Source organism: Chrysemys picta, chromosome 7 (assembly GCF_011386835.1).
Source record: "Chrysemys picta bellii isolate R12L10 chromosome 7, ASM1138683v2, whole genome shotgun sequence".
Taxonomy (NCBI): domain Eukaryota; kingdom Metazoa; phylum Chordata; order Testudines; family Emydidae; genus Chrysemys; species Chrysemys picta.
This window is the reverse complement of record NC_088797.1, coordinates 52187709-52200150: the sequence shown is the minus strand read 5'-3', so window position 1 is coordinate 52200150 and position 12442 is coordinate 52187709. Positions and strand designations below refer to the sequence as shown.

The 12442-nt window shown below is 47.9% G+C and overlaps 1 protein-coding gene across 11 annotated transcripts in view; it reads left to right on the top strand.

Moving 5' to 3' along the window:
* Nucleotides 1-12442, top strand: part of MST1 (macrophage stimulating 1) — a 46170-nt gene that overhangs the window by 17352 nt on the left and 16376 nt on the right. For 6 of the 11 annotated variants that reach the window (XM_008175119.4, XM_065551466.1, XM_042845369.2 and 3 more), the window contains exons 3-4: nt 2259-2371; nt 3893-4007. The exons of 3 other annotated variants lie outside the window; for them this stretch is intronic. In XM_008175119.4, the coding sequence (XP_008173341.2) occupies nt 2259-2371; nt 3893-4007 (228 nt within the window). Of the gene's footprint in view, nt 1-2258; nt 2376-3892; nt 4008-12442 lie in introns of all 11 variants that reach the window. 2 more of the 11 variants (XM_065551471.1, XM_065551468.1) reach the window with 2 other exon arrangements.

Sequence of the window (12442 nt, the reverse complement as noted above, 5' to 3'; positions counted from 1 at the left end):
TTTGTCATCTTTCCCGGGCAAAACACCTGGTGTCTCTCTTCAGCCCTTTGTTTTCCCACTGGCCAAAGCCAGCTGGCTCCCGAGTTTGGGTGGGCCTTCCAGAGACAGATTAAAGTTTCTTGGGGCCCTGGGCCAGAGAAAGTGTGTGGGAGCCCTCGTAAATTCCCTCTAAGCTCTGCGACCATGCAACATCATATTAATCGCTGCACAGGTGCTCAGGGCTGCAGTGGGGAGAGTCGCCTATTCCGTGGCCCCAACGCAGCCCAGCCCCGGACTGCGGAGGCCAGGTCCCTCTGTATCCTGTCCCTACCCTCCAGCGTATCTACAACTCCTTCCAGTTTAGTGTCATCTGCAAACTTGCTGAGGGTGCAATCCACGCCATCCTCCAGATCATTAATGAAGATATAGAACAAAATCGACCCCAGGACCGACCCTTGGGGCACTCTGCTTGATACCGGCTGCCAACTAGACATGGAGCCATTTATCACTACCCATTGAGCCCGATGATCTAGCCAGCTTTCTATCCACCTTATAGTCCATTCATCCAGCCCATACTTCGTTAATTTGCTGGCAAGAATACTGTGGGAGACCGTATCAAAAGCTTTGCTAAAGTCAAGGAATAACATGCCCACTGCTTTCCCCTCACCCACAGACCCAGTAATCTCCTCATAGAAGGCAATTAGGTTAGTCAGGCATGACTTGCCCTTGGTGAATCCATGCTGACTGTTCCTGATCACTTTCCTCTCCTCTAAGTGCTTCAAAATTGATTCCTTGAGGACCTGCTCCATGATTTTTCCAGGGACTGAGGTGAGGCTGACTGGCCATAGTTTCCCCAATCCTCCTTCCCCTTTTAAAGATGGGCACTACATTAGCTTTTTTCCAGTCATCCGGGACCTCCCCTGATTGCCACAAGTTTTCAAAGATAATGGCCAATGCCTCTGCAATCACATCTGCCAACTCCTTTAGCACCCCCAGATGCAGTGCATCCGGCCCCATGGACTTGTGCTCATCCAGCTTTTCTAAATAATCCCGAACCACTTCTCTCTCCACAGAGGGATGGTCACCTCCTCCCCATACTGTGCTGTCCAGTGCAGTAGTCTGGGAACTGACGTTGTTCGTGAAGACAGAGGCAAAGAAAGCATTGAGTACATTAGCTTTTTCCGTATCCTCTGTCACTAAGTTGCCTCCCCCATTCAGTAAGGGGCCCACACTTTCCCTGACCTTGTTGCTAACATACCTATAGAAACCCTTCTTTTTATGCTTAAAATCTCTTGCTATCTGTAACTCCAGGTGTGATTTGTCCTTCTTGATTTCCTTCTTGCATGCCTGAGCAATATTTTTATACTCCTCCCTGGTCATCTGTCCAATCTTCCACTTCTTATTAGCTTCTTTTTTGTTTTTAAGATCAGCAAGGATTTCACTGTTAAGCCAAGCTGGTCGCCTGCCATATTTACTATTCTTTCTGCACATCGGGATGGTTTGTTCTTGCAACCTCAGTAACTATTCTTTAAAATACAGATTCTTTTAAAATCTTTAAAAAATAAAAATTCTTTAAAATCTCCTTGACTCCTTTCCCCCTCATGTTATTCTCCCAGGGGATCATGAGGAGTCAAAGTGTCTGCTTTTCTGACGTTCAGGCTCTGTATTCTGCTGCTCTCTTTTCTGCCTTTTGTCAGGATCCTGAACTCGACCATCTCATGGTCACTGACTCCCATGTTCCCATCGACTTTTGCTTCCACATAACAAAATTCATCCCGCACATGCGTGGGAAATAGAGGGAACACTGGACCCATCCCCACCCTTTCCGCCTGTAGTCCCGCCCCCATTCTGCCCCTTCCCCCCATGGCCACACCCTATTCCACACACAGTCTGCCCCATTCCAGCCCCGCCCCACTGCAGCCCCAGGAGCTGGGGAATGGAGCCGGGGTGCTGGAGGAGCTGGGATCCGGTGCCGGGGAGGGGGAGGAGCCAGAAGCCAGAGTCGGGGCGGGGGCAGAGCTGGGGTGGGGGAGAGCTGAGGGCTGGAGCCGGGGTGCGGGAGGACTCTGTCACCTTGCTCTGAACTCCCCCAGGTTCGCTAGCTGTAGCCAGGCATGGGTGATGACTCCTACTCTGGGGATGGAAGGTGCTGGAGAGGGCACATGAGCTGAGGCACTGGCTCTGTCCCAGCCCCTGAGGATGAGGTGGGGGGTCTGTCAGGGATTGGGAACTTGTGGTCCACTCTGAGCTTGGATGAGACTCTTGGGTTTGATCTTCAGGGCCTTTCACTACAACCACCAGCGCCATAGCTGCCAGCTGCTGCCATGGACCCAGCACTCAGCACAAACCCACATTCAGAGGAACGTCCACTATGACCTCTACCAGAAGAAAGGCAGGTGGGGGCAGGAGTGAGGGGTGGGGCAGGGATGAAGGCCAGGGAGTGGGAACGAGGGCAGGGATGAAGAGCAGGGGTGAGGGGCGGGGGTGGAGTGAAGGGCAGGGAGGTGGAGGAGGGCAGAGACGAGGGCAGGGGGTGAGAAGCGGGAGAGATGGGGCAGAGGTGTAGGGCAGGGGGCGGGGATGAGGGCAGGGGTATAGGGCAGGGGACGAGGGGTGGGGAACAGCAACAGATGTGGAGATCAGGGCAGGAGGTGGAGACGTGGTCAGGGGGGCCAGGGGCAGGGGTATATAGCGGGTGTTGGGGATGAGGGCAAGGAGGCTTGGGGCAGGGGTGTAGGGCAGAGGATGGGGACTATGGCAGGGTGTGGGGACAAGGGCAGGGGACAAGGTTAGTGGGGCCCAGGGGCAGGGGTGTAGGGCAAGGGTGGGGATGAGGGCAAGGGGTCCAGAGACAGAGGTGTAGGGTGGAGATAAGGGCAGGGGGTGAGAGCCAGAGGGACAAGGTTGTAGGGCGGGGAGTGGGATGGGGGTGGTAGGGGCAGAGGTGGGGGGGTGGGGATGAGGGCAGGGGATGAGGCAGGACGGGAAAGTGTGTAGGGTGGGGGGTGAGGATGAGGGCAGGGGGTGAGGGCAGGCGGGAAAAGTGTGTAAGGCAGGGGGTGGGGACAAGTGATGGGGGAGTGCAGGGTGGCCGAGGCCAAGGGACAGGGCTGTAGGGGGGGTGGGGACAAGGGCAAGGGGTGAAGGGCAGGGGCAGCAGTGTTTTCGCCTAGTTTGACCTCGGGCTGATCAAATCGAACTCCAGGATCCCGCTGCTGGCTTTTGCCAACCAGGTGCTTCCTACCATGAGCCAACCCTGGGCTGGCTTTGCCCTGGAGGCTGACACAACAGTGCCTGTCTGTTGCCTGTGTGTCCGGCTGCAGAGTAAGCCCAGCTGAGGACAGCTCCCAGCCCAGCAGAGGGTTTGCAGTGAGCGAAGGGGAGCCTCAGGTAAGAGGGCAGAGTGAGGGCAGCAGTATTTCCAGAGCAGGCACTTGACGGCTCACACGGCCTGGGAGAGGGCATGGCCGTCTGTGCTGTATGACAACACGCCCGGCCATGCTCACAGCTGCCAGGCTGCTGGGCTTCAACCTTACAGTCATTGACTCCTGCCACCCTGCCTACCCCGTGCCAGCCTCTCCTAGGGCAGTGACCTCCTGGACCCCCAAACTGGCCATCTCTGCACTCCACAGGAGCCAGCTCTCTCAAGCCACCAGTGCTCCAGTGTCTGGCTCTGTGCTCAGAGTGCCCCGGCCCGGGCTCCCGACTGCAGGGAAGCTGCCCAGTTCTGCCCTAGCTCTCTAGCTCCCCAGCACGCTTGCTACGGGGTGATGGCTGTCTGCTCCGCACTGCTGGCTGGAGCTGCTGTAGAGCTGCAGGAGCCACTCATGCTGAGCGCTGGCTGCTCTCCCCACAAAGATTCTCCACAAGGCAGCCATCCCTGGGCTCACGGGGGCACCCTTTTCACCCACAGATTACATGCAGAATTGCATTAGGGCAGATGGGAGGAGCTACCGGGGCATACAGTCCACGACGGAGAAGGGAAAGAACTGCCAGCAGTGGAGGCTGAAGTTTCCCCATGATCACAGGTGCTGTGAGGGTGATGCCCACCCTATGCTGGTGGGGCTCTCCCATGATGGATGGGGCTGTGCCACCTGGGGGCCCACTGGCATGGGCAATGAGTATGGAAGGCCAGGGGAGGCTAAGTCTCCCCTAACCAAGGCTGTGGCCTCGCCCATGCTTCCCCCTCTTCCCTGAAGCTGACGGAGACTCAGCTTCAGTCAGCGGCTTGGAGCTTGGGGCTCGGGCTGGTGACCAGGGGCTGGAGTGTCCAAGGGCAGCTCGGGCCAGCCAGCAGCTGAGGGTGGCTGGGGTCAGCCCAGGGTCGGGCCAGTCAGCCAGGCTGGGAAGCAGGGCCTCTGGTAGCAGGGGCTAACTTTCCTGCAGCTCTGCCCCCAGCATGCTCCTCTTCTCATTGGGCTGGTATTGCAGGAACTAACAGCTCTGGGAGTCTAGAGTAAATGGTGCCTCTGTCTATGTGCCCCAGTGGGTCACAGCTGAGTATGTCAAATTCAGGACAGACTGTGGAGAAATAGGGCAGACTCACTCCAGATTGGTGGTTGTTTTCTCATTAGATATATCAAGCCAGTAATCAAAGTAACTTCTGTCTCACCACACTGATAAACAGGAAGTGAAAGATGCAGTCTTCTTAGGCATCACTGCACTTGGCTCACCACCCAGGCACTGGACTCTATGATGAGTGGTTACTGAAAACCAATTTCATCGAACAAAGGGTCCTTTTAATCCCAAGCGATCAACCACACAGCCAGGTCAACATATAACCCAGATTTTACCCAGCAATCATGCTAGTGCCAATCCTGTAGTAACTCAAATCTAAAGATTTAATTATAAAAGAAAAGAAGAGAATTAATAATGTTTAACAGATTATATACATAGAAGTGATTGCAAAGTCCTTTTATCAGGTTTCTAGCAGTGATGGAACAGACTGATGGCTTGTAAAGTCTCTCTGGTAACTTCCAAAAGATTGGAAGGTCCTCAGTCCATAATTCAAAATGCTCCTTTGAATTGTAAATCCACAGTCCAGAGAATCAGGGCAGGAAATGGAGGGTCAAATGGAGATATCGCAGGGATCTTTTAGCTCCTCTGCCATTTGCCTGGAAATCTACTGTCTCAAACAAAGCTCACAGCACAGGTGCATGGAAAGTTACTGGCCCAAGATGGAGTCCAGGGTCACATGAGCATATCCCATGTCCTTAGATACTGGATGACCCACAGGGACAGCCATTGCCCATGTTCTGGCTGAAGCCTCCCTCTGTAGGAAGCGCTATCAGAGCAGAAGAAGTTTCTTCTATGGCCCATTGTGAGAGCTGTGTGTCCTTGATGGGACATCAGCACAAAGAGGCCTGATCTCAGTTTAAATTTTATCTGGTGGCTGTTACCCGGACAACACACATGCATGAATAGTCAATATTCATAACTTCAGATACACAAATTGTGCATGCATACCCACAGGATAATCATACTTAGCAAATCATAACTTTTCCACTGACACCTTACGTGACATACGTTGTACAATATTTGTTGTAATTGTCTAACAGTGGCAATATCAATTATATAAATGGTCATAGTCAATCGCACAGCATCACAGCCTCTCACAGAGATGGGAATGCCTGCCATTAGTGCTACACACTGGGGCCTCTCAAATGTGCTGGGGCCCTCCCAAAATGAGTGGAAGGTTCAGAGATTCCCAGGTCAGAAGGGACCATTGTGATAATCTAGTCTGACCCCCCCTGTAGGACAGAGGCCACAGAATGTCCCCAAAACATTTTCTGGAGCAGAGCTTTTAGAAAAGCAGCCTATCTTGAGTTAAAAATGGTCACTGATGGAGAATCCACCATGATGAAATTTAATGTTGATAAATGCAAAGTAATGCATATTGGAAAGCATAATCCCAACTATACATATAAAATGATGGAGGTCTAAATTAGCTATTATCACTCAAGAAAGAGATCTTGGAATCATTGTGGATAGTTCGCTGAAAACATCCACTCAATGTGCAGCGGCAGTCAAAAAAGCAAACAGAATGCTGAAATAATTAAGAAAGGGATAGCTAGATCCATGGTATGCCCACATCTTGAATACTGTGTGCAGATGTGGTTGCCACATCTCAAATAAAAGATGTATTGGAATTGGAAAAGGTTCAGAAAAGGGCAACAAAAATGATTAGCAGTATGGAACTGTTTCCGTATGAGGAGAGATTAATAAGACTGGGATTTTCAGCTTGGAAAAGAGACGACTAATGGGAGATATGATAGATGTCTATAAAATCATGACTGGTATAGAGAAAGTAGATAAGGAAGTGTTGTTTACTACTACTCATAGAAGAAACAGGGGTCACCAAATTAAATTAATAGGCAGCAGGTTTAAATCAACTAAAAGAAAGTATTTCTTCACACAACGCACAGTCAATCTGTGGAACTCCTTGCCAGTGGATGTTGTGAAGGCCAAGACCATAACAGTGTTGCAAAAAGAGCTAGATAAATTCATGGAGGCTAGGTCCATCAATGGCCATTAGCCAGAATGGACAGGAATGCTGTCCCTAGCCTCTGTTTGCCAGCTGCTGGGAATGAGTGACAGGGCATGGCTCACGTCATGATTACACTGCTCTACAGCCAAAATGCTTCTGAAATAAATGTAGTCAAACTTTACTAATTCTGGATCACTGAGAACGAAAACGATGCTTAAAATTGTTGATTGGCTCTAGTTTTCAAGATATGCTATTGGGTCAGTATATACGACCCTTGACTTGGGAATGGCGGAGGATAAGTGAGTTATAAAGGGAAGGGATCTCAATTTAAACCAGAAATGACTAAAATACATCTTTGACTGGATCTATGAATAAATCTATGACTGGGTTTGGACAGTACTTGCTTTTTAGGCAAAACAATGAATGATGGAATCTGAAGCTGGTATTGCGTCATACATGATATGAATTGCATCATGTTATTCCTAGAAGTCATGGATGATGCAATCATAACGAAGCTTACATCACTCTGCTGAACAAATTGCCCTATATCAGCTCTAGAAATCATACAGTGTCGTGCTCTCTTATTTGTCAGTGTTTGATTTTGCAAAGGGACACATTTCTGTTTAGCCAAAGTGAGCAGAGATGCCTCGTACTTGTGTGAACAGTGCAGATAACTTCTGCTATGTTTGTGGTGAAGTGACTTTTGCATCACAAAAGCGCAGTATAACCACTATGGTTAAGAAAGCCTTTCACCTTTATTTTGGCTGCAAAATTGGAGATCAGGACAAGAGGTGGGCCCCACACATATGCTGCAACGCTTGTGCAACAAATCTTCGCCAGTGGTTGAACAGGAAAAGGAAATCTATGCCTTTTGCAGTGCCAATGATTTGGAGAGAGCCAACAGATCATATCAGCAATTGTTACTTCTGCATGGTGCCTCCAGTTGGGAAAGGTGTGTCAAAGAAGAAAAAGTGGACTGTGCATTATCCAAACATTCCATCAGCTATACGCCCAGTACCCCACGGAGAAGGACTGCCGGCTCCTGATGCACCAGAATCATTCTCACTTGAGTCAGATGAGGAAGAGGATGAAACTTCTGGTCTTGAACCATCAATGTCACAGGACCCACATTTTCTCCCATCCTCCTCCTCTGAACCACACCTCGTAACACAAGGTGAACTGAATGACCTTGTCAGGGATTTGGAACTACCCAAGAGTAAGGCAGAGCTGTTGGGCTCCAGACTACAGCAGTGGAATCTCCTGGCAGGTGATGTTAGGGTTTCCATGTTCCGTGACCGTCAAAAGGATCTTGTCCCATTCTTCTTCATGGAAGGTGATCTTGTAGCCTGCAACAACATCGATGGTGTGATGGCAGCCCTCAACATCGTTCATGACCCAGATGAGTGGAGACTGTTCATTGATTCATCGAAGATGAGTCTTAAAGCTGTTTTACTGCATAATAGCAATGTTTTGCCATCAAGTCCAGTTGGTCATGCGGTCCATATGAAGGAAACCTATGACAACATGAAACAACTTTTGAGGTGCATAAACTATGACCAACATCAGTGGCAGCTTTGTGATGATTTGAAGGTTGTTGTTCTCTTGATTGGTCTGCAGACTGGATACACAAAGTACTGCTGTTTTCTCTACGAATGGGATAGTCGCTCGTGCAAGAGATTCCCACTACATCAAGAAAGATTGGCCACTCCGACAGTCATTGGAGCCTGGGAGGAAAAGTGTTCAGTATCCACCACTTGTTGAATCAAGGAAGATTTTGTTACCACCCTTACACATCAAGCTGGGTCTGATGAAGAACTTTGTCAAGGCCATTGACAAAACACAAGCAGCTTTCAAGTACCTCCGTGGAAAATTTCCAAGGTTAAGTGAAGCTAAGATAAAGGAAGGTGTCTTTGTTGGTCCTCAGATTCGTGAACTTCTTCGAGATGATGCATTTGACCATGCACTGTGTGGCAAGGAAAAGACGGCATGGAAAGCCTTCCAGTTAGTGGCAATACATTTTCTCGGAAACAACAAGGCAGACAACTACAGCTTGTTGGTGGAAAACCTCCTCAAGGCATACAAAAGCCTTGGTTGCAACATGTCACTAAAGATACATTTTTTGCACTCTCATCTAGATTTTTTTCCATCAAACTGCAGAGCAGTGAGCGACGAGCACGGCGAGCGATTTCACCAGGACATTGCAACAATGGAGAAACACTATCAGGGCAAATGGAGCCCATCAATGCTTGCAGACTATTGCTGGACAGCGACAAGAGATGCTCCATTTAATGAATACAAGAGACAAGCCAAGAAGCGCCGAGTAGACACTGAATAGGACTAAACTATGTACATAACAGTTTTTTGCCTTTTGTTTCATAATAAATTTTATTTATATAACCCTTTTGCTGATTTTTAAAGTGTTACATAAACAGGACAGATGAAATATTATCATGTAAAGCAACCATAAACACATGAAAAGACCTAGGTTTACAATTTATGATTAAAACTCTACTATCTACACAATATACACAGACATAAAATGTAAAAACTTAAATATCTTAGAAACAGTAGCCAATCAGTTGTTTTAATTGTCATATTTGAATTCAGCACATCAAAATACATAATAAATAGCACATTTTATCTCTGAAGCAGATGACTTCTCAAAAATTGTAGACCAGTGTTACCTGTTCTGGTCATTCCCTCTGGGGCACCTGGCACTGGCCACTGTCGGAAGACAGGATACTGGGCTAGATGGACCTTTGGTCTGATCCAATAGGGCCATTCCTATGTTGTTACATGGTTCCAATGGCTAATTAGTCTCACCATTATAAATGTACACCTGATTTCCAGTCTGAATTAATCTAGCTTCCACTCCAGGCATTGGCCGTGTTGGATCTTTCTGTGCTAGACTGAAGAGCCCTATGTTACCAAATGTTTGTTCCCCCACTGGTGCTTATAGATTGTTAAACTAAAGAGATTGAGCTCTGTGACTCAGTTACTAATCTTTGAATCACTCTCATGGCAGGGGGCTGCATAAGCTCTGCGGGTGCAGCTTTCTGAGGCTTGGTTCCCAGTTGGGTTACTGTGCTGCACAGAGCCCCCGCAGCTGTGCCAGAGCACCTGGGGAGGCAGCAGGGGCTCTCAGAAGTCCCTTGCTGTGACCGTAATTCCAGGGAAGTCAGCAGAAGTCACTCAATTAGGGTGAACTGCAAAGAATGGGGCAGGCAATCCCCAAAGCTGGTGGATATTCCAATACTTAGATTTACCAAGCCATCACAAAACAGCTTCTGTTATACCTCACAGGTTACTCAGAAGTCAACAACACAATTCCCTTAAAGTAACCCAGCCTCAGGCCACCCCCTAGTCATCCAAGTCAAATATGATGAGAATTAATGAAAATCTTATTCATCATTATGAAGAAGATGGCTGCCAGGCATAGCAGGGGTTAAAGAAAACCTGTGGGTTCAGCGAGCCCCTCCTCGTTATACCTGCAGCCAATGCCAGGTCTGGAGGAGGGAGAAAAGAAGGGAGCCTGGCTCAGCCAGTGGCTGACTGGCGAAGAGGCAGGAGCTCTCTGTGTGTCTGCCTGAAGGCACAGACACAACCTGCCTGCCAACGCAGCCACTGGAAGCAAGTAAGTCTTCCCCTGCCAAGGGGAACTAACCGCCAAGTCCCAACTGTGGTGAAACTGGACTAGCAAGGCCACGCCCCAAACTAAAGGACTTACATAGGGAGCAGCTCAGACAACAGGTTCTGAGCCCTCTCCCTCCCCCCACAGCTGGGAGCAAGATCCATCTCCCTTGTCTAGGGGTGTGAGTGTCCCAGGACTCTCTGAGCCAAAACCTGAGGGAAAGGATGGCAGGTTTCCCCCCCTCCAGCCCTTAACCAACAGTCTAGCCACTAGGCTGCCCATTTCATTGAACAGTTCCCTGGATTTCCCAGTCAATCTGGTCAGCAGGACAGTCATGCACAATACTTCTGGGCTATTGTGAATTTCACACAAATGCTCAAAGGTAGATAGAAATTTCTCTGTGTCCTCAGTATCTTTGTAAATGGGACACATTCTTTCCCAGTTTTTATTGTCATAAGGGGATGGATCTCCAGGTTGTGGTAGCCTTTTCTGCTCTTCCAAGACTTGGAGCTGAAGTCTGGCACATTCCTGTTGCATCTGGTGAGGCTTCTCCTCAGCAGCCAGCAATTCCATAAGCTTTAAATGGGCTTCTTTTTCCATATCAGCTATCTTTTGCAATTGAAGATCTATTAGCTTTTGTTCATGTTCCAGCTGCTGCTGGTGTCTTATTGCAGGCATTTTTGCTTCCTTATCACTGGCCATTAACAGATTTTTCAGATCCTGCTCTGGAGCCTTTGTTTTAAACAACCCGCTCTGTAAGCACAATTTTTCAAGGGTTTTTCTGTCAAGATCTTCATATGAGCGTGGGTCACTCATTGTAACTGATTTTTAATCCTTAAACTCTCCAATATCAAAATTACTTTTTGACAAGCGTGTGGTTCTGATAAAAAAACCCAATTAACCTGTGGTAATGTGTATACGAGCATAAGTATACCACTGTGACCAGGATCCCAGGGGAGCCACCTGAGGTAACTCAATTAGGATGAACTACAAAGAATGGGGCTGGCACTCCACAAAGCTGGTGAATAGTCCAATTTACCAAGCCACCACAAAACAGCTTCTATTATATACCTCTCTGGTTACTCAGACGTCAACTACACAGATCCCTTAAAGTATTCCAGCCTCAGGCCTCCACCTAGTCACCCAAGTCAAATATGATGAAGATTACTGAAAATCTTATTCATCATATAAAATAAAAGATTCTACCAGTCCCAAATGATCGGACACATTACCGCCCAGGTTAATGAATATTCCAGCTCTTACCCAAATACACGCTTACAGCCAATTCTTATTAATTAGACTAAAATTTATTAAAGAAAAGGGAGAGTGAATTGGTTAAAAGATCCGTGTACATTCAGACATTAGTCAATCTTGAGATTCAAATTCATAGCGGAGACGGTGAGCTTTGTAGATGCAAATAGTTCTTTTAGAAATAGGTTATAGTTATAGTCCAATGTTATAGGTTATAGTCGAATGTTTGTATTCAGAGCGGTCCAGTCAGAGCTGGGATCTCAGTTCTTGAGGCTTAGGCTTCTCCTGCATGAAGCCGCAAGCAGATCTGAGATGACAGGATCAGGACCCAATCCATTTTTTTATACAGTATCAGGCCTTCTTTGACAGCTCGGAGTACCTCAGTGAACAATAGACCCTCATTTCCTAAAGTGTCAGGGGTAATTATCCACACGGATCAACATCAGGCAATTGCCTGCTTTTCCACCATTCACAGATGATTTGCTATACATTTCAAAGAAAGATGAATAAAGCGATATCCTAGATTTACAGTTCATTTATGTCCCTTTGATCTCTGAATTAATAGAATATGGCATAGACAGCGACTGTTTGATCACATTGTTGATCACCATCAATATATATGTAAATACACAAAAACACAAACATTATCTTCCCATATGTCTTTAAGGGTTGAATTTGTGTGAATGACATCCTACAGGATGCTTAATCATTTCCCATCATGCGTCACACTTGGCATGTGAGTTTACTGGCTCTATGGTTGCACTACAATGTGGTTGACACACGTTACATCAGCGTACAGCTGCCAATGGTTGTATATCACGCAGGCACATTCATGCTCGGCAGTGTGCATCAGCACTGCACATGCTCACCAGGAGGGCTGTGCCAGTGCCGCACAGGTAGGCATCCCAGCGCAATGCCTTCTGGGAAATTTTTGCAATGTGTTTTGGGATATAAATCACCAGGAATCTCTGGAATCTAGGGGTCACATTCCCAGCATGCAACTTTCTCCCGCTCATAATGTCATCCATATCCCATAATTTTCCTACTATTTTAAAAAATCCCACAAACCCATATGGCACTTCCCAGTCTTTGCC